Source organism: Passer montanus, unplaced genomic scaffold (genome assembly GCF_014805655.1).
Source record: "Passer montanus isolate IOZ18808 unplaced genomic scaffold, ASM1480565v1 scaffold140, whole genome shotgun sequence".
Lineage (NCBI taxonomy): Eukaryota > Metazoa > Chordata > Aves > Passeriformes > Passeridae > Passer > Passer montanus.
Window position 1 is genome coordinate 152258 of NW_024360942.1, and position 21420 is coordinate 173677.

At 51.1% G+C, this 21420-nt stretch overlaps 2 protein-coding genes across 7 annotated transcripts in view; one reads left to right on the top strand and one right to left on the bottom strand.

Moving 5' to 3' along the window:
• The window catches only part of CELF5 (CUGBP Elav-like family member 5), a 48062-nt gene extending 32588 nt beyond the window's left edge, over positions 1 to 15474 (top strand). For 3 of the 5 annotated variants that reach the window (XM_039700343.1, XM_039700338.1, XM_039700339.1), the window contains exons 4-13: positions 2952 to 3080; positions 3640 to 3719; positions 4662 to 4808; positions 9248 to 9392; positions 9992 to 10138; positions 10367 to 10429; positions 10952 to 11035; positions 12069 to 12212; positions 12311 to 12475; positions 13345 to 15474. In XM_039700343.1, coding sequence (XP_039556277.1) covers positions 2952 to 3080; positions 3640 to 3719; positions 4662 to 4808; positions 9248 to 9392; positions 9992 to 10138; positions 10367 to 10429; positions 10952 to 11035; positions 12069 to 12212; positions 12311 to 12438 — 1067 coding nt within the window. In that variant the 3' untranslated portion in view covers positions 12439 to 12475; positions 13345 to 15474. Of the gene's footprint in view, positions 1 to 2951; positions 3081 to 3639; positions 3720 to 4661; positions 4809 to 9247; positions 9393 to 9991; positions 10139 to 10366; positions 10430 to 10951; positions 11036 to 12068; positions 12213 to 12310; positions 12476 to 13344 lie in introns of those variants that run through there. The other 2 variants (XM_039700340.1, XM_039700341.1) reach the window with 2 other exon arrangements.
• Positions 15475 to 15654: 180 nt separating this feature from the next.
• On the bottom strand, positions 15655 to 21308 carry HSD11B1L (hydroxysteroid 11-beta dehydrogenase 1 like). Of its 2 annotated transcripts, none has more exons than XM_039700344.1 (8): positions 20764 to 21308; positions 20550 to 20720; positions 19768 to 19898; positions 18494 to 18605; positions 18026 to 18117; positions 16932 to 17025; positions 16458 to 16623; positions 15655 to 16244 (listed from the first exon to the last, which is right to left on the bottom strand). In XM_039700344.1, the coding sequence occupies exons 2-8, from the start codon at positions 20632 to 20634 to the stop codon at positions 16058 to 16060; spliced, it is 867 nt and encodes a 288-aa protein (XP_039556278.1). In that variant the 5' UTR covers positions 20635 to 20720; positions 20764 to 21308; the 3' UTR covers positions 15655 to 16057. The 2 variants fall into 2 exon arrangements, with proteins under 2 accessions (XP_039556278.1, XP_039556279.1); XM_039700345.1 differs by adding an exon at positions 20001 to 20150 and having other exon boundaries at positions 20550 to 21308.
• Between the last annotated feature and the right edge of the window lie 112 nt (positions 21309 to 21420).

The window sequence follows — 21420 nt, forward strand, 5'->3', positions numbered from 1 at the left end:
TTCCAAACTGCAAAAAGGAAAGCTGAAATTCCCACATGAAGGCAGGACATCCATAAGGTTCTGTTAGTGAGCCCTGTCAGACAGCAGAAGACCTGTAAAGCTGCAGGGATGGAGCAGTCACTGTTTCAGTGGACTTTTCCCACAGGGCAGGGTAAAGAAAAATGCTTTTGATTCAACAGAAATGGAGTGAGGAAGAAACCACAGGAATTACCCAGGAAATCTGAGGGGGCTCTGAAGGAGAAAATAATGAGTAACTTGTAATTTGATGTTGATTTGATTGCAAGGTGCAGGATAACTCAAGACATCTCAACACCCCCTGCCCCAGGCAGCCAGGGGTCCCTGAAGAGAAAGGCAAAACCATCAGGTGCATTTCTGGCTGTCAGATCTTAGCCCACAGTTATTTTCCTGCTAGTTCAAAGAACAGAGGATTATTTCACAGCACCTGAAGTCAGTGCAAGTGTTTCCCAATGCATTTCTCCCCTGTGTTGATGATTTTTAAGGAGCTCCCCATGTTTGCCCCCCAAAGGCTGCAGCATGTGTGAATAAAGGCCTGGTTGCAGCTGCAGTGGAGATTCAGGGTAGAGGAAGGAGGAACCTGCAGACCTCCAGTGTCCCCTGCCATGGCCACACTGGGCTCACACCTGACACCAGCTGATGTCAGCCACACCACAGAGCTGCTGCTCCTTTAGTTTTCATGCTCCTCTTCACTGCCCAGTCAATCTGTTCCTGTCCAGTCCCTTTTTTTTCCATCCCCTCTCTTCCAGTCTGATTTTTCACCTTCTCTGTGTGCTGTTTTCTGGTTGGTTTGACCACCAGCACTCCTGGGGGCAGCTGCTGTCCCTGCTCAGGAGGCAGCTGAACAGCACCTGCTTTATGAACTCTGTGCCCTGGCTGGGGATTATTGGGCATCCCCAATTTGAATGGACTCAATCAGCTGAAATAATGTCTGCAAAGGCAGCCATTGCCATGCAGGTGCAGGGAGGAATGTAGAAAAAGAATCACAAGGAAAACAGAAGGGGATGAAATTCCCATGGGTGGAGTTACCCAGGGATTCATGAAAATGGGGAAGCTGGGAAACCTGGCCTTAAAAAAGAAATATGCAAAGCCATACATTTCAGCTACTTCCAGTTATATAAATCAGGATATCTGCTTGGGAGTGGGCTGAGAGCCTGGGCTGCAGCACTTCCAACACTTTATTGGTGTGGTGGGCACAAGTGGCACATGTCTGCCTGGGGCTACAGGAGAGCTGTGCCTGGCTGAGCCTTGCTGGGGCTCTGGGGCAGGCTGAGGTGACTCTGTGGTGACACAGTGGGTGAGTGTGGCTGCACATTGCTCTTGCTCACTGAGGAATTTCGTTCTGGAAGGCATCCCCGGGGGCTGGGGATGTACAAGTGTGTTCCAGGGTGTGTGAGCCTTTGTGCTCATCCATCAGTGCTGCTTGTGTGCATCTGCTTTCCTGTGAAGGACCCGTGGCACAAGTAGGTCCTGCCTGTGTGTGCTGCTGGCTGCCTCTGTCCTGGCTGAGCAGCAGGGGAGGTGCCTCCCTCCCTCACCTGGTGGGAACCATCCCCTGAGCCACGAGGAGCAGGGCAGGGGCTGGGGCCAGCCTTGGTGACAGTGGGAATGTGTCATGTGCCATCCTTGCCTGGCAGCCCTCCTCAGCACCCCCCTGGAGCTGCTGTGCTGCTGTAGCTCCAAGACCTGTTGTTTTTCAGGTCACTGCACTGTGGAGCAGAGAGCAGCTCCCCTGCTATTGCCCCTGACGTGCGTCACATTGCATTGCTGTGTGTGGAGCCAGCCCCTCTGATCCTGTCACCAGCAATAAGGGATCCTCTGGCACTGCTCTCCAGAGCCACATCCTGACACCTTCCCTCCTGTGGGTCCTGTCTCCCACTCAGATCTGGGCCAGTGGGGGAGGGTTAGCTCTGTTTCCTGGCAAAGACAGAGGCTGGGCTGCTGTTTCTGCTGGGATTTTGGTGTTGTGCTGTTTTACTGCTGTTCACATCAGCCTGGGGAGGATGCTGCCCCAAAGTCTGCTGTGGTTGTGCTTGGCTGGACAGCATCAGGCATGGGTGGGCTCCTGTGGGTGCTGAGGTGGGGAGAGAGTAGGAGAAAGCACTCTGCCCCTTCCTGCCTCCACACCTACCCATCCCAACAAAACCATAATCCTCACTCCTCTCTTTGAGGAGGAACCCAGAAGGAGGCTGAGCTCCAAGTCCTGGATGTGTCCACTGTAGGATTTGCATGATCCTACAGTGAGGCAGATGGGGAGCCAGGATGCCAGGGAGACAGCCAGGGAGACAGCCAGGCCTTGGGAGACAGCTGGTTAGGCTGGAGTGGGGAAGGGCAAATGGAAATCAAGGTGCTTGGTTACATGGCAGCTAAGGGAATGGTGGGGGGAGCCAGGATGCCAGGGTTTATCCCAGGCCTTGGGAGACAGCTGGTTAGGCTGGAGTGGGGAAGGGCAAATGGAAATCAAGGTGCTTGGTTACATGGCAGCTAAGGGAATGGTGGCTTGGAGAGAAGGAAAAGGAAACAGAAGTCAAAGGTCCTGGAGTGTATCCCCTGCCTGGGTTGGTGTGCAGTGTTACCTAAGGCACCTGTTGGACTTCACCTGCTGATCAGTAGAAATGGGATTGCCCAGACAGTTTTTCTTACTATCATTTCTTTTGGATTATTCGAAGGAAAAGGCTAATGAATGAAAGGAAATTATTAATCCTTTGTTTTCCATTGGGGAGGTTGGAACAGGGGAAGCCACACAAACCCTTGAGGGTGTGAGGAGCTTGGGCAGACCCTGCATTTTCACCCCTGGAAGCATTTCAGCCAACAGCAAACCATTTCCATGGCAGGCATGTTTTTAACACCAGGCTGTTTTGTCCATAAGTGTTCCTCTCCTCCTGCTCTGGACTGCAAGCCTCATAGAAGGTTGATGTTTGTGTGTTTGCCCCTAGGGGACAGGAAGCTCTTTGTGGGCATGTTAAATAAGCAGCAGTCTGAGGATGACGTGCTCCGGCTCTTTGAACCGTTTGGGGTCATTGATGAATGCACGGTGCTCCGTGGACCTGATGGGAACAGCAAAGGTGTGAACCCTCCGTGTGTCTGCCCTTCGTGCCTGCCCTGGGTGCTGCTCACCAGCCTCACCTTCCCCCTGGGCACTCATTCCCCTCTGTATTTAGGGAACCCATAACACAGCCAGGAGTAGGGAGCAGGGCAGGGTCCCTCTGCTGCCTGGAGGGACTGGGGAGGGTGGGCAGAGGCTGAGGGGGCAGGAGGGGGAGCAGAGCACGATGAGGAGCTGAGCTGAGCTGTCAGGGCCACTCCTGAGCCTGTTCTGTCTGCAGGCTGAAGTGTTTGTACCCACAATGAGGAGTCCACAGAGAATATGGGGAAGAGGTGATCAGGGGCAGGGGTGGAGATGGTGTCATCATCTGCAGAGTATATCATTGAAGTAATAATTTGAGACCCTTCCTCTTTTTTCCAGGGTAGAGGACTTGGGATCAGTCATCCTTTTTGTTCCCTGCTTCCTTGGGGTGGCTTTCCTTTGCCTTACCTGAGATACAGACACTGTCTCTTGCGTGATGGCACTTTCACAGCAGTCCTGTCACTGCAATCTCCTGTGCTCTTTCTGTCCCTTTCCAGGCTGTGCTTTTGTAAAGTTCTCATCTCACACAGAGGCTCAGGCAGCAATCCACGCCCTCCATGGCAGCCAGACAATGCCCGTGAGTATAAGGCCAGGGGACCTACCCTCTTCCTAATCCTTGTCCCATTTCCCTGTTGCAGGGACCTCCCCACACTCTCCAAAAAACCACGACAGGTTCAACAGCAGTGTCCATTGGTGTGGTTGGGAGGTTGCAAATAAACCTGTGGGTGTGTGTGTGCACGTCTGTGCTCCACTCAGAGTGACCATCCTGTCCCCTGGGCTGCTGCTTGTGTTCATCCAGACTGGGAGGGACAGCACTCACAGCTGTAAAAGCTAAACAGAAGAGAGCCAAAAATCAGGCCGTGATTTTGTATTGCAAACAGCTCCCTGTTCAAAACTGAGCAGGGGAAAGCTGACAGTGCAGCCACATGGGTGGGCAGGGCTCCAGTGTCTGAGCACTCCTTGGCTTCTCTGATTCAGGCATAGAGGAGGCCCCTGGGGCGGGCTGGGTGTGGGTGGGAGCCCTTGGTGCCTGTGTGGCCTTGTGTGGCTGGAGCTGTGCAAGTGGAGCTGCAGCTGTGGCCTCATCTCTGGCAACCTCCAGCCTGAATTTGGGGCACCTCATGGACAGGACAGTGCACTGCTGCAGCCAGGGAATTCCCAGCTGCCAGGGGCTGCTCTGCCTGTCCAGCCAAGCTCATGGTGCTGCTTGTGGCCATCGATGCCCTGGGTGTTCCTGGCTGCACCATCACCTGGGAATGATGGTGCAGCCTTCATTCCTTCCACGTAGGCAGCTGTGTGAGGCTCAGGTGTGGGAAGGGCTGGATGGACAGACAGATGGGGAAGGGCACAGCCCAGGTTCCAGGCAGCTCCCCAGCACTTCCACGCCAATATTTGCTCTTCTGCTCCTCTTCCCACTCCTCTGCTGCCTGTCCTGCCCCGTCCTCCCTTGACTGCTGACTCTCTGGCTCTCCCACGCCTCTTCTCTCCTGCCTCCTCTGTCTCCTCTCTCTGTGCCTAGGGTGCCTCCTCCAGTCTAGTGGTGAAGTTTGCTGACACAGATAAGGAGAGGACCCTGCGCCGTATGCAGCAAATGGTGGGGCAGCTGGGCATTTTCACTCCATCTCTCTCCCTGCCGTTCAGCCCATACAGCGCCTATGCGCAGGCTGTGAGTATCCGCGGGGGAGGGGGGATGGCTGCCCCGGGCAGCCCCTGGGACACCTCCAGCTCAGTCCTGCAGCTCTGGGAAGGCTCCCCAGCGCCTGGCAGCGCTTCTGGCTCCTTTCAGCACGCTGCTGCCGCCTCTTGCAGAGTTTCTGTGTGGTTTTCTGCTGGAAATGGGGGGGCAGGGGAGAGCTGGGCTTCCTCAGAGTGAGCTGGGATTTCTCTGATGTTGTTGGAGGTGTTGGGAGCAGGTCAGCCATGACCCATTTCTTTTGTGTCTTGGTATGAGGAGAGCTCAGAGCATGCCTGGGTGATGTGTGACACACCTCTGATGCCAGCTTGTGAACCTTCCTGTGGCTCTGGGACACAAATGTGTGTCTCTGGGTTTGGAGCAGGACCCAGCTCCATGAGTTCATTTCTCTGCTGAAATTCCCAGGAGGGCCCTGTTCCCTCAGTGCTGTCCTTGGCTCCCAGGTTCTCTCACTTGGCCAGTGGGACTGTGGAGTTTGCAGGGTGCTGGAGAGGGAGCAGTGGGTAGCAGGGAGCCAGAGGTGTCTCAGCAGCCTGGCTGAGCTTTGGGTTTTAGTGAGAGAACCTCCTTGCCCTGGAGCCGTGGTGGCAGTTGCCATTGATGTTCGAGGTAGGTTCCAAACTAACAAGTCCCAGATCAACTGTGGTGGAGCACTGTTTGAGCCCCCGTGGTGGAGTGTCATTTTCAGGTCTCTGCTGCCAAGTGTGAAGCCCATGGAAAGAGGCTCAGAAATTGCTCGAGGCAGGAGAGATTCTTCTGTCCTGCTGACAAAGAAATCAAAAGTAGATACTGTTACTGAAAGTAATTTTCTAGGGGGATGTGCAAATAAACCTGTTCTTCTTGTGCATGTGGACAGCTCCTCTGGCTTCAGCAGCTCCTTGATCCTTTCATTCACTTGACAGAGGAGGAGCTGCTTCTCAATTGCTGCTCAATCCTCAGAGATTCCCCAGAAACTGCCAAATGCATTTTAAATGTGTGGCAAAGTATGGATGAGGGAAAAAAAAGGAAATACATGTGAGGCTCTATAACATTGGGGAAATTTGCAAGGCAAATAAAGAATTGATCCACCACAGATTATTTGAAGAGCCCTTTGTGACCAGGCACCACCTTTTGCCAGGATCCTTCTTTTCTGTCCAGCCCAGGATCAGCTGCACCTGAGGTCAGAATTGTAGCCAGCCATGAGATCATCCTGGTTTGTCTCCTGCTGTCCTAGAGATGGCCCTGACTCGGGCATGGTGTGGTGGTGAGGGCAGGGATGGGCCACACAGTGAGGTTATGGTGGCAGGAGGTGCTTTCTCAGCTTGAGGTCCAGGCTGTGCAAGGAGGAAGAGCAGTGAGAGCTTCCAGACTCAGCCTTTTAATCTTCAGGAACCCCAAGAAGGCAGTCAGGTCTAAGCTGTGCCTCCTTGCTTGTCTGCATCTTCTTTCTCCTCAGTTGTGTCTGTTCCTGTGTTTCTCTGATTCTTCACTGGCCTTCCTGCTCTGTGACTTTGTTTTGGCTTTTCCCTTGACTCCAGACTCAGCCTGTCTTCTACTTTTTTGGGATATTTTTCCTTCTTTTGTTTTTACTTTCCACTGGGTTTGGTTCTCCTTGGTTTTTTCCCCCTGAGGCACTGACCTCACACCTGACTCTTCTCTTGTGCCATCCCCATCTTTGGTCTCCCTTCTGGAGAGATCCCAGCCAGTCCTCACACACACAGTGCCACCACCAGAGGGAGAGGGAATCAGCCCTTTGGCATGCCACCTAACCTCTCTGGAAGTGGGGGCAAAAGAGAGGCATTTCCATGCTGAATCTCTTATGGTTCCTCAAAATGCTCTGCCATGGGACCTCTGGTAAGCCAGGGCTTAGGGGAAGCCCAAAATCCCTCATGCCTTCCTGATTTTGGGCTTGGAGGAGTAAATGTGCACCCAAGGTCTCCCCAGGGCTGGGAGATGCAGCTGCCCATTCTGGATCCTGCCCATTCTGGATCCTGACTATTCTGGATCCTGCCCATTCTGGATCCTCACCATTCTGGATCCTCACCATTCTGGCCATCCTGGATGTGGCTGAACCACACTGACAGCAGCAAGAGCTGCTGGGGTGAACTGGTGCAGCAGAGGCTTCACAGGTTCTTGTAGCCACAATTTAATACACAACAGATTCCTCTCCCTGTCCCCAGGGGTTTGCTGAGTTTCCAAGCCAAAGTGGTCCCCAGGGCTTGAGGAAGAAGTTTGGAGCCTGCGTTGTTTTTGTTTTTGTTTTCAGTTGTCTGTTTTAAATTTATATTAATAACCTTCTTCTTCAAAAACTATCTCAAATGAAACATGAAATAGTCATACACTAAGTTCAGTCTAAAGTTATTCAGATCTATGCAAATATGCAAAATAAGGTACTTAAAATGTCAAACAGTGCATGTTAGCTGAAACTGTACGAGAAAGTCTCATCTGGGAAGTACAACTGGCTGAGCATCTGAAAGCAGTTTATTTCAGTGCATAAATCAGCTTTTGATCCCAGGTGCTTCTGCAAATGAGTTCATTTTATTCAACAAGTTAGTTCAGGTGGACTCAGGGAAATGTTTGGGAGCTGAAAAAAAAATTATCAATAAAAAAAAGACCTAAAGTCTTAAAAAAGAAACTATAGCAATTTACTAAGTGCTTATAATGCTTGAATATTTCTTGTATATCATAAATCAATTAGTTCCAAACACAAAACATAATTTGTTCACACCTCCCCTCCTTTTATTTCTGCTCTTATGGTTCATTATGGTAATTTTATGTAAGTGAAGAGAACAATTCCAGAGTGCCAATTTGGTGCTCGTGTAGCCTTGGTCCAGCCAGAGCCCAGCACAGAACAAGCATTAATGAGAAAAGAGAAGATCAATATTCACAGAGTGAGTAGGAAATGAGCTGGTTCCTGCACCCTGGGGTGGGACAGGAGCAGGAACTGGAGGGGCTCTGCCCCAGGGACCCCAGGGAGGTTTCACTGCAGCCCTGGCTCGGGAGGATCCCAGGGACAGGAGTGAGTCCAGGAGTGAGCCCAGCTCCAGGGGAGCCAGGGATGGTGGGTGGTGAGCAGAGAGGTGATACCAGGGCTTGTCCTTTCTGGAATGGCACAGGAGTGACCCTGTGCTCTCAGTCCCAGAGTCCTGCATTGGGAGCATTCACCCATCCCCTAAAAGGGCTTGAGCCAATTTCACCCCATGGCTGTGCTTGTTCCAGCTTGCAGAGGCAGCCCTGCCATGAAATTCCTCTTGTTTTTGTGCTAAAGCCATGATCAGCTCCCGTGTGAGGAATTTGGGAGGTTTAGCTAGCCACAAACTTCCCACAGTTACCAGATCCTTCAGCTGAGCCCAGCTGCCCTACTGCCCTTGGTGAAGGGTGGCTTCCTGAGAGCTCTGTGTTTGTGCAAAGCAGACAGTGGGATGTGGCAATGTCAGGAAGATTTTTGTTGTTTCCTTGGGTTTTGCCTCGTGTCACCCCTCAGCTCCTCCCGAGGAACTCAGGTTTCCTGAGAGCCATGCCTGTGCCTCCCCTGCTCTTCTTGCTTGATGTGAAGACAGAGCTGATAAAGGGCTGGATAATTTTGCATCCAGAACTGTCTTTTTTGCACTCTGAGGGCATCTTATGCTCCCACTGATGGTCAAATAGGACCAGAAGGATTTTTTTCTTCTCTTAACCCTCCCACCCTTCCTTCTGTACTGTGCATCTCTCCCTTGGCAGGTGTGTCATGGCACCACGAGGAGCTGATGTCCCCAGCCCCGGGGTGCAGGCCAGTGCCAGGGGACAGCCTGAGCTCAGGGGCTCACGGGCCAGACCTCTGAGGGCAAAGCAGGCCACGAGAGCTGGCCTGGGCACACAGCTGGTGCCCAGCAGGATCTGCTCGTGGAGGCTGGGCAGAAGCAGGAGGATCTGGGCAAAGTTCCTCGAGGCAAAGCTGTGCTATTAAATCTGCCACTGTCCTGGCAGAAGTGACCAGGGACAGGGACCTGTGCCTGACAGTGCCAGGGGGGAGATGGTGCTGCTGGGTGCCAGGAGGACAGCCCTGACCTGCTGCCTCCCCACTGCAGCAGCTCTCAGGGCCCCGGGGCCTGTCCTGGTGGCCTTGCCCAGCTGAGGGAACCACAGCCCCTCGGGTTGTGGCCTTGTGGGGTGAGGCCTTGTGTTCTGGGATGCCCCCTGAGCTGTGTCCCTGCCTGCAGGACAGGGTGGCTCTCACGGGTGGCCAGGGACAGCAGCTGTGTGAGTACATGGCTGTGGGGACCTCGTGGGGCTGGGCCTGGGGGGGACAGCCACCATGCCCACCCCAGCAGGTCTGGCAGTGTCAGGGGAAGCTCCAGGGCAGGTGGCAGGACCTGGGGGAGGTGACAGCCAGGCTGGTGTGCACAGCCTCCCCCAGCTCCGCAGGGCCCTGACTGCCCGGTCCTGCTTTGCAGCTGATGCAGCAGCAGACCACGGTTCTCTCCACCTCCCACGGCAGCTACCTGAGCCCGGGCGTCGCCTTCTCCCCGTGCCACATCCAGCAGATCGGGGCCGTCAGTCTCAACGGGCTGCCAGCCACTCCCATTGCACCAGCGTCAGGTGAGGCCTCCGGGGCAGGGAAGTCCCGGCCCAGCACTCTCGGGGCCCACCCGGGCAGAGCAAGAACAGTTCTGCACCTCCAGGTCAGCAGCTGCAGCAGCTCGCTGCTCTCCAGCAGTGCAGCCTCTGAGCACAGCAGTCTCTGCACAAATCCTCAGCCCCCTGGCACCCTCACGTTCAGCACACATCCTCTTGCCCTGCAGCTGTGCATTCTTGCTGCATTTTAGTGAAGGCCTGGGTTCCCAGGATTGCACCTGGCTCAGATCAGCAGTGCTGCTGTTGATGATCATCACCCACAGCAGTAATGCATGTTGGGTTCAAACCCTGTCAGGGCAGGCATGTGTCCTGCCAGGTGCTGTGCAAACCCACATCAAAGATGTTCCCCCAAAGCTCTGACAGCACTCAGGACTGGCAGTTCTTCTCACACTCTTCCCACTAGAGCTGCCTCTTCATTTTGTGAAGGCTCCAGTCTGTCATCTCCGTGTGCCAAACAGAAGAGTTAATGGCTTCACACACAGCACTCTTGCCTGGTGGAAGTGGGGAGCAGGGGCTTTGTGGGACCTTGACTTTCATGGCTGTCCTCTCTTCTTGTTCTCCAGGGCTACATTCACCACCTCTCCTGGGAACAGCAGCCATGCCAGGACTGGTGGCACCCATTTCCAATGGATTCACTGGAGTGGTACCATTCCCAAATGGGCATCCAACCTTGGAAACAGTTTACACCAACGGCCTTGTGCCATATTCAGGTACTGAGAGCAGTTAAAAAAAAAAACACACAAAAAAACCCACCATGCAGAGACCTTTGAAATTGCAATTAGTTCCTCTTTTTTGGATTCCCCACATTTTTGTAGCTCCCTCCCAGCCAGGCACTGAGACTCACTTGGGGGCGAGGGTGGGAAACACTAAACACACACACATACAGAATGCATGAGTGACTCCCTTTGCTGTGCTCCTGATTGTGTTTTTCTCTGCAGCCCAGAGCCCTTCAGTAGCAGAGACTTTGCACCCAGCCTTCACAGGAGTTCAGCAGTATGCAGGTACCAGCTTCCCTTGCCTCCCTCAGCCCCTCGTGTGGCTGACCAGATCCTCAGGTAAATGGTTTGTTCTGTGTCCTTGGGCTGCAGCTGTGTATCCAACCTTGGAAACAGTTTACACCAACGGCCTTGTGCCATATTCAGGTACTGAGAGCAGTTAAAAAAAAAAAAACACACAAAAAAACCCACCATGCAGAGACCTTTGAAATTGCAATTAGTTCCTCTTTTTTGGATTCCCCACATTTTTGTAGCTCCCTCCCAGCCAGGCACTGAGACTCACTTGGGGGCGAGGGTGGGAAACAACACTAAACACACACACAGAGAATGCATGAGTGACTCCCTTTGCTGTGCTCCTGATTGTGTTTTTCTCTGCAGCCCAGAGCCCTTCAGTAGCAGAGACTTTGCACCCAGCCTTCACAGGAGTTCAGCAGTATGCAGGTACCAGCTTCCCTTGCCTCCCTCAGCCCCTCGTGTGGCTGACCAGATCCTCAGGTAAATGGTTTGTTCTGTGTCCTTGGGCTGCAGCTGTGTATCCAACCACCACCATCACCCCCATTGCACAGAGCATCCCTCAGCAGCCTCCCATCCTGCAGCAGCAGCAGAGAGAAGGTGAGCATCTCAGGGGGAACAGGGCTGTCCAGTGGTGTGGCTGGGATTTGTGGAGCTCATCTTCTGCACAACAGAGACAATGGAGAGGAGATAGCACTAATTTTTGTCCACTGATCTTTAATGCTGGAGCTGGGGTATGGAAACAACCCGATGTCTGCAGTGAGTGGGAAGGATCACAGGATGTTTCCTGACCTCACATCTGGCCAGATGCTGCCAGGTGCAGAGGGGCAGTAGGCCCTGGAACACCGTCCACACCAAAGGGGATGAGAGTCAGCACCTTCCCTGTGCAAAGAGCACCTTCCCAGGGGCAAGGAGCACTCATGCCTCTCTGGCTGGTGCCAGAACCACAGTGGAACCAGTCAAAGCAGCCTCTCCAATGTGCTCTCCTCTCTTTTCAGCCTTCAGAGCCTACTGAATTTATTTTCAACTTACTTCAAACTGGCTTGAATAGAATTTGGAGGCAAAGGCAGTCTCTCTGGACTTGATTGGTAGAGCAAGTGTCAGCAGGGGAGCAGCTTCTTGTGCTCCTAAGGAGCAAGTGAAGGAGTGGACAGGACCAGGTCATCCCATTAATTGGATGTGTGGCAATCCAGCAGGTTTCCAGTTAAGGCTTTGGCTTCTGGACTGAAGGCAGTGCTGCAGGGAGTGCTACAGCAGCAGCTTTCACACAGCAGTGTCTGCCACTCTCCTGGGACTGGGACAGCTGTGAGCTCTCACCTCAGCTGATTTCCTTCCAGCAAAACAGCACCCAGACACTCACAGAGCTGCTTGTGTCCAGCACCCTGTGTAGGAGCTGGGCAAGCTTTGAAAGAGAATCTGCTCTCCAGAAACTCTAGTTTTGTATAGAGTCTCCCAGCTGCTCTTCAAGAGCCCTCAGATCCCTCGATGGACCAGTGACAGGGACAAGCAAGGGGAGGTCAGGGCAGGAGGCAGTGCTAGGGCTCTCCTCCAGTGCTGTGCTGTGAGTTGAGCCCATTTCTCTTCCCCTGCCCTCTGGGGGCTTTTTGTTTCTCCATCACCCCCATACCTGCAGGTCCTGAAGGCTGCAATCTCTTCATCTACCATCTCCCCCAGGAGTTTGGAGACAACGAGCTGATGCAGATGTTCCTGCCCTTTGGCAATATCATCTCCTCAAAGGTGTTCATGGATCGTGCCACCAACCAGAGCAAGTGTTTTGGTGAGTGCAGGGAAGGGAAGCATGATAATAACAATGACACTCACACGGGGCATGGCACCAGCAGTGCCACTGTCACCCACCCTGTGTCCTTCCTTCAGGTTTTGTGAGCTTTGACAACCCATCCAGTGCACAGACTGCTATCCAGGCCATGAATGGCTTCCAGATTGGCATGAAACGCTTGAAGGTCCAGTTAAAACGGCCCAAGGATGCCAACCACCCCTACTGACAGCAGTGAGCAAGCAGGAGTCACTTCTGCAGCACAGGTAAACTGCCCCCAGCAGGGCACAGCTCTGCTCAGCTCCCGTGCGCCTGCAGAGGGGCAGGCCAGGAGTGCAGGCAGTGACACAGCTGGTGGGGCACAGGCTGCAGCTCAGCGGGGTGACCAGAGCAGGCCTGAGGTGATGGCCAGGTTCAGCAATCAGCAGGCAAATCTGTGGCTGTGGGGCAAGCCCAAAGCCAAGCCAGAGAGTCAAGATCAGGGTCAGGTCTGGTGAAGGTGAGCAGGGTCAGAGCCCAGCGATTGCCAGGCAGGTCTACATGGCAATAATAAACATTGAGGTGGGAAGCCAGTGCAGGGCTTGGAGCCCAGGTAATGAGATCCAGCACAGGTCCATGGGCAGGTGGACACGGGCACTTCCACACTGTGTGCCAGACCAAGGCTGATGGCACGGAGCTGTGAGGAGACTCCTGGAGCTGTGGGCAGTGGGGGCAGACAGTGGGGCTGGTTAAGTTCACCAAGGCCTGTGAGTGCCCTGACAGGTAGATGGTTCCAGTGGCCTGTTTGTGGTCTAAGCAAGGTTTTACTCTGCTGTGCAACTGCTCCCAAAAAGCTTTTGACTGCCTAAAAAGGTATTAAACCCCAGTAGTTTTCAGCTGTTCCATGGGCCCTGAAGTTAGTCTGCAAACAGAGAGGGAGAAGAGGAATCCTGTGATTCACAAGGATCACAGAAAAGCAGAGAAAAGTTGAGACCCTTGATGGGCTGCTGTCCAAGAGCCAGCTCCTGCTAGCCTTCAGATGGGGAGCAAGGGAGAGCTGATCTGATTTGAGTCAGAATCCTGCTGCTCAAAGCCTGAGGTTTGCACAGACGTCCTCCTAACCTCCCAATTCCCTCCCTCCTCCATTTCTGTTCAGGTGAAGGGAAAGTCCAGAGGAAGAATTTCTGCTTCAGGTTGATTTTCAGAGAGGCCAGTAAATTTATCGACTCTTTTGACACCACCCCTTTCCTTCCTCGGCTTCCCACCTTACCCACCCCATCTTCCTCCTCCCCTCCTCTCCAAGACATGCAATTAAAGAGAAGGCTCAATATCTGCCCAGGAGGAAGATTCTTGCCACGCCTGGACTCGCATATTTGCTGCTAACGTGGTGCAAAGCAAAGGGACCAGCAAACCAGCAGCCCCTGGGACACGGAGCCCTTCCTCTCGGGGTGTGGCTGGAGAACATGGACCAAGCAAACCCATGGTGTGTCTCTAGGTTACTGCAGTGATGTGTGGAAATTTACTTCCGTCCCTCCCTCCCTCCTGCTCTGTTTCTGGCCCTTTCATAGATAACTATAAATATATACAGTCTCTATTTTTTTTTTAAACTAGCTCACAGGACCAAACTTTTCCATTCAGAGAGTGACTGCTTGCAAGAGGTATTGGAAATTGGGGGTTTGCCTTTGCAACAGTGTCTTCTCAGCACTGAACATTTTGGAGAGAGGGAGCTGGGGGTGGGTTGGGGAGAGAGAGAGAGAGAGAGAGCACATCTCTGCTCAACACGAGCAAGAAGGAGAAATACATTCCTCCAGGATTAGGGCACAGTCAGCTGCTCAGCTTGAGTCACTCATCCACCTTAGCACCAGCCTGGTTAAGGATCTGGAGAGCTCTGTCTTACCTTTGCAAGGGCTTCTGCAGACAAAGCTCCTGGGATGTGGTGCCAGCCCCTGCCCTGAGCACTCTGTGATCAGGCTGAAAGCACAGGAAACCAGTCCCCTTCCTCAGAGGAACTGCACTGCCTCCCCACACATGGCACAGATCCGTGTTTCACAGCTCTCCATGGCAACTGCATTTTCTTGATGAAGGCAGGAGAAGATGAGAGTGTGAGCAGATGCAATCTCCAGCACAGCTAGAGAAGGCTCCCAGGGGCTGCACACTGCCTCCCTGTGTCGGATACCAGCACTGGGGAGTGGGCAGTTCTCCTTCCAGATGACACAGGACGTTTTCTCCCTCTGAATTCAGCAGGAGGACTCTCCTCATGCACCCGCTGCACAGCTTGCCCCAGCAGATGCAAGGAAAATAGGATGAAAGAGGGTTCCATTCTGGGATTTTCCCCCCAGCACCCCTCCAAGAGACAGATTATACATTATGCAGCATATACATATATATACACATATATATATGTAGGGACAGCTCTATACACTATATACACAAACTCTAAAGCACAGAATGTAGTTCAGAACTGGATTTCAAAAAGATCCCCTGGGAGTGGGGGGTGTGTGTCACCCTGACAAGGCACATCCTTTGAACAGTTTGGAACAGTCTCTTCAAGTTTCTACAGAAGTAAGGAAAGGAAAGGAAAGCAAGGCAGAACAGACCAACAAACCCCAGAGTGATTAGGAATGAACGAGTTCAATATTCAGAGTTTGATAAGGAACCACAAACGTGTGTGTGAGGGTGTGTGAGCACATTGAAATAGGGACAAGAGAGTTGGTGGGGTAAAGTTGGTGCAATTGATACTGAAGTGAGCTATGGGGATTTTGGAGAATCTCAGCCAACTCTCATTCTCCTCCAGTTTGCCCTTTGTTCAGGTGTTTGTGGCACAGTCCTTTAAGTACCTTCAGATCTCCTCAACCACCCTTCTGTGTCTGACGCTGAGAGTTTATGAGAGGTGAATGAAGCTGTGAGAGTCTGTGTGTTTCTATAGTCCATGTTTACTTATTGTAAATACCATTTTTATACTTAACATCTATTATGTATGTGATTTGTATAATGTACTTTATTTCTGCTACAAGTAATTTCATGAAGTTTAAACTTAGTCTAATTTTGAACAAAACAAAAAAAAAAAGAAAAAATATGAACAAATGCAAAATGGGAAAAAAAAGGACTTTGGGAATCCTAGGTCAAGCTGGTTTAAAACAAGCATTTACAGTTTCTTCCATCACAGTTACTGATGTGACTGTACAATGTTACAGGTGCGATACAAGCTTTGTCAATGTCAAATTCCTCACTCTGGTCAAAAAAAAAATCCTAAATTTATTTAATAAAAGTTTTACTTGCTAAGTAATTGGGACTCTACTTCCTGTTGTTAGTTGGACCTGCTTTTAGGTAATGCTTACACTTGAAGACATTGCCAAAGCCCTGGGCTAATTTAACAGGTGACACGGGGTCAGCAAACAGGCCTTGGCCCACAGAATCCAGGGGTCCAGTGTTCCTTCACAGGGGAAGCATCAACACATAACACCAACACATTAAAAACTTGTTTAATTAAAATAGAGATAAAAATTCTACTTAGAGGAAGCAAGAGGGTTCATGGGATCCAAAAGTAGTGGAGGAAGGATGTCCCAGGAATGTACAGCCCTTCCAGGGCATGCTGTGCAGACAGACAGGGTTACAGCTGGGGCTGAGCAAAGGCTGGATGCAGTCAAAGCAGACTGAAGGAGGGGAGATGGGAGGAGGGCTAAGGCAGAGTGAACAGTGGGAAAGATCTCTGACTGATGGGTAACAGCAGCAGAACCATGGCTGAAGCATGATGACAGGCCATGAGTCATGTTAGGAAAATGGGACTTTGACAGCAGTGGTCGAGTGGGATGCTTAGTGGGATGGCAGGAATGTGACTAGAAGGGCTATAGGATGAGCCCGGGCAGCCCTCAGGGACTGCTGTAGTTATAGAAAGTCCGTAGCACCTGGTTCCCGCTGCTGGGGAACAGAGCCCAGAGGCAGCAGAGCTGCTGCAGCCACCGCGGGTAGAAGATCTCGTGTGCCCGAGCGGCTCCGCCCCGGACGATGGCGAGCGCGGCCTCGGGAGCGGGGGAGGCGCTGAGGTGCACTTTGCCCCTGCAAGCAATGGCGCGGGGTCACTCGGAGCCGGGCAGCGCCTGCTGGGGCTCGAGCTGGGCACGCTGACCCGCAGGGCTCTGCCTGCTCTGCTCCATCATGAACAGCCCTGTGGTGTGCCCAGGCAGCTGCACACACCCTCTTAGACAGAGCTGCTGTGCATTTTTTTGCATGTTTTCAAGAAGAGATGCGTTCCTGCAGACAAACACATACCTGGTGTACTCCAGTGCTGACTCAGTGTCAATGAGGCCCAGGATGCACAGTGTGACTGACACATCTCTCTTCTGCATGATGAGCTCGTGGCGCAGTGAGCTGAAGAATCCATCCAGGGCAAACTTGGTGGCAGAGTAAGAAGTGGTGAAGGGAGTGGGCATTTTCCCTGGAAAGGGAAAAGAGAGAATGGAAAACCCCAGGAAACTGGGTGTAAGGAGGACCCATGGAGAGAAGGTGCAGGCTTTGTCAAACTGTATCAACTCATGTTCTGTTCTGTGAGTCTCCCTTTATGTAAGTATATTAGAATACATATTAGCATATTATTATGTATTTATTATTATTATATACTAGGAAAAGCACAGTTTGAAAATGCATTTCGGAGTTGAATAACAGAAATATAAACAGTAGATATGAACAGTACTGGGAATCATTGTTTCCACAAGGCCAGCACTTACTCCAGGTAAAGTCACCAACCTGTGAGGGAAGAAACAACCACCAGAGCACCTCTGTTCTTCTCCAGGGTGGGAAGAGCTGCTGTTGCAAGGGCCACATAACTCAAAAAATTCACCTGGAATGATAAATGTAGACATGGAAGAAGCAAGAGGCTTTGAAAGCGTGAGCCAAGAAAGTCAATAGAGTGGTCAGAAATGGAAAGGAGCATGGTTTGGAACTGCTTTTTCAAACACCAAGTGAGAAAAATCATCTCTAAAGATGGGGACAAACATTGCATCCATCAGTCTTTCAGATTTCAGAAAAAGCAATCTTCTGAATCTCTGAATCTTCTGGAAAAGTTTCAGAGCAAAGGTTATTCCCAGGCTTTAACATACCCATTTCTTTACAAGAATACAATTAGTTGTCCCTGCTTTTTCTTTATGCTTTTCTTTATTCTGCAATTCCTACCAAAGACACCAGAGTCTCAGTTTGCTCCCCTTCTAAGTTTTCTTGACTCAGCTCAGACTACAATGAGGCACAAAATTCAGCATCTCTTCAGAGCTTGACTGCTCTCTTAAATTATATTAATGTCTTACCTAAGTTCCCACTGTCCAGCAAAAAGCCTCCTTCCAAAATGAAATAGAAACTAGTATGACCCACCTGAATGAAAGAGTGAATCAAGAGAACAGCTCTCCATTTCCATGGCCCCAAAACCTGGCACCAGGGTGATTCTACAGGAAAACTCTAAATCTGTGAACAGAGACTCAAATGGCAGACACCATTTCAAACAACTTTGTGTTCTGCATTTGTGCACATGCCATAGACCAGTAGGAAGTGCTGGCTGCTCACTTAGAGACCTTCCTGAACTAAACACAACTGCCTGGAACTGCCCATCAATCCTAAACTCCTGGGCTAAAGGGAAGTAAGAAGGAAGAAGTCTGAAATTCTTCCCAAACATTCCTCTTCACAAATGTACAACATCTGAGCAAAACACCTCTCTAGCAACAAAGCCTCCAAACAGGAATGATGTAAAAGGATTGTTCTCAATTACTGCCACAGACATGGATTTGCCTTGGAGCTTCCAAAGCTGTCCCAGGAGAAGGCAGGCTGAGTTCCAGGGAGCTGGGAAGCCTCACCTGCATGAGCCAGCGGGTGTATTCCACATCTCCTGCCCACTCCTGGAAGCGGTTGGTGCCGATGTGGTTCAACACGAGGTAATCCAGGCCCCCTTGGAGAGCACAAAAAGCAGTCACACAGGGGGCCCATGCCCTGACCATCAACCAGGGGGCTCAGAAATGCCAGGAGGGCTCAGCCACTCCCTCAGAAGGCTGGGAAGTGCTTTAACCATGAAGACACATTAAATATGCCCATCTGGGAGCAGCTTTGACTGCTCCTCAGGAGTAGAACTGAAAGGAAAACTGTTTGACTTTGACAATAACTCCCTGAAATGATGTTTCAGCTTGATTCAGGATCAGAATTTAGCTCTGGTGGTACATCTATGTCCTCAACACCTTTCTCAGTTCAGGGAACTGAAGCAGGAAGCTCCTACTAGAAAGAGAACTGTGCACACACCTGAAAGCCAGAGAGATGCTCAGGATGCTTACCCAGCTTTTGGAGAGCAAAGTGAACCACCTTTTCAGGCTCTGAAGGGGAAGACATATCTGCAGGGATATAAAATATTTTCTTTGCTCCGAGTGTCAGGCATTTCTCCATCACCTTGAAAAAGAACACACCCCAAGGATTAAACTATTTGAAAAAAGATTAGGGGGAAAGGGCACTATAAAGCACATACTATAGTCAGTGAGAGTCAGTTCTGGACAGAGATACACTTTAATTTAAAATTTATTGCTGTTTGGGCCATGGAGAGCTCATTCTGCATCCAGATTTTGAATCTGCATCCTGCAAAGAGTTACCTCTATTTAACTGTCTGCTTAAACAATCTACTTTGGGACAGGATCAAGATTCACTGGAAAAAAAACCAGTCTTCTTCAGGGGAAATCTTCTGGAACAAGGGTTATGCTTTACATTAAGTTCTTCTATTTTTTTTCCAAAATAGCTGGAAAAGAATTCATCTTTCATAATTCCTTTGCTATGTTGAGTGTGTGAACGTGCCTGGCAATGATATGCAGTTTTAGCTATTTGCTGAAATAATGCCTTCCAGTCATGAGGAGCTATTATTATGCTCACTGTCCCCAACTCACCTTTTGCACCATTTCACAGTGAAGAACTTTCCCTGGAAGTCACACATGCCCACAATTAAAGAGTTACCCTTTCTAAATATTGTCCCATTTCATAAAGATGAAGAAGTCTCAACTGTTGGAGTTGGTAAAAAGCATTTAACCTACAAAAAGTCTTGAGTTTTTAACAAAACAGCTACAATAGAACAATCTGGACTCTGAAAAGCTGCACAGTGTTGCATAGGAATTGTAGTTCATGGAGTATCTCAAACTGAAGAGGACCCATAAGGATCATCAAATCCAAATCCCTGTTCCTCACAGGACTCCCTCAAACCAAACCATATCATTAAGGATGTGGCCCAGATGTTCTTTGAGCTCTGACAGGCTTGGTACCATGACCAAGCTCCCTGGGGAACTTCATCCAGGGACTGATCACCCTCACAGTGCAGAACATTTCCCTAATGTCCAGCCTGAGCTTTCCCTGATGCAGCTTCACACCATCCCCTCATATAAATAAATGTTCAGGCAGTTAAAAGCTCAGGCATTGTATTTGCATCTTCATGTACAGGCCAGCTTCTCTTCTGGGTTTATGCTGAACAGTTCTAAAGGAAAATCTATCATGCTGACAACTAATTTTTTTGTTGGTTTGGTAAAAGCCTGAATCTCTCATGTCTTCCCCCATACAAGGAGGAGGTTCTTACCTTCTGCAGCACTGCTTCCCTTCTGGCAGTCAACACAATTTCAGCACCAAATCTGGCATAGTGATATGCTATCTGCTCTCCAATCCCAGCACTGGCTCCAGTCACGAGAACACGGGCACCAGACAGGCTCTCTTTTTTATGCATGGGAAAGAGAATAAAAGATACAGAAGTGAAGAAAGCAGCAGAGGAGCTGCCCTTAACTACTGGCAGAGCTTTAAAGAAGAAAGATTCACCTGAGTGCTCAAAATTCCTGGTGCTTCTCCAAAACTAGAAGCAGGTGATGCAATGACATGACGATGGCAGCTAGCTGTGTCACAGGGCCTAGCCTGGGTTGCTAGACCAAAATCTTTCAAGAACGAAGTTGTTTTTCACCTTCTGAGAAGCTGTACAGAAAGCAGAAACTGGGCTATGTGCCTTCTGCATATCATTTACTCCTTGCCATCAGTCTGGAGACATGTCAGCCCTCTTGTGCCAGGCACTGCACACCTACAGAGACGGCTCTTGACACCAAGGAATTTACAACCAAAACATAGAAAGAGCAAGGTAGTAGCAAAGTGCTGTTTTTTCCCCCACAGAGACAGCAGGATCCCTGCTCTTAGACCATTTTATCTTCCTCTTTGTTTCAAGTTTCTCTTTGTTTCTGGGAATGAAACATTGCTTTGGGGCCACCAACTCTAGTAAGACTATGGGCAGGAATGAGACCATCAGTCAAAGTTTGGAAATTCAACATCTTCCCTTGTGTGACATATTTCGGCTTGAAATCATCCCCCTGATGAGCCTACCTGGGTTAAAGTCGTCTTTCCAGAAGAAAGCTATGAGCCCAGCTACAACCCCTGTAGCACAAAGCACTTTTCCAATTGGCTTCATATCCCTCCAAGCTGTGAGGAACAAAGTGAAGTCTTGAAGCTGAGTACTTCAGCCAAAATAATATAGTGTTCTCCTTTCTCTGATGCCTGAAGCCAGCCTGGGACAGGCACGTCAAGGCTTTTGTAGAGCTGAGGGGGTCTCTCCCCCGGGAGCCACAGCCACCTTGGTCAAGAATAAAAAGGATCTTTCACCGGCAATTCCCACAGCGCTCTGCACTCAGAGCCTACAGAAAAAAAACCAAAAACAAAAACAAAAACAAACAAAAAAAACCACCCTTGTGTCTAATCTTAGAGAACTCTTAATTCATTAAAGACTAATGACAGCTGGCAGCAGTGACCCCAAGGCAGCCGGATCTCGGCAGGGAGGCGGCGGCAGAGCCCGCAGGACGGAGCCTTGTCTGGATAAGAAGAGCAGCAGGATGAGCTGCTCCGCCACCACGCTGCGACACAGCGCGACAAAACGAGCGGCGGGGACAGCGCCACAAAGGCGCAGGAGCCGCGCTCGGCCCCTTCACACCTTCAGAACGGCCCGGCCCCTTCACATCCTCGACCCTGCCCGGCTCCCTCACGCTCCTCAAGTCCTGGCCGGCGCCCTCCCACCCTCAGCCCTGCCCGTCCCTCTCAAGCCTCCCGAGCCCTGCTCAGCCCTGCCCGGTCCCTCACGCCCCTCAAGCCCTGCCCGGTCCTCCCCGGCCCCCTCACATCCCTCAGCCCTGCCCGGTCCCTCACGCCCCTCAGCCCTGCCCGGTCCTGCCCGGCACCTCACGCCCCTCAGTCCCGCCTGGCC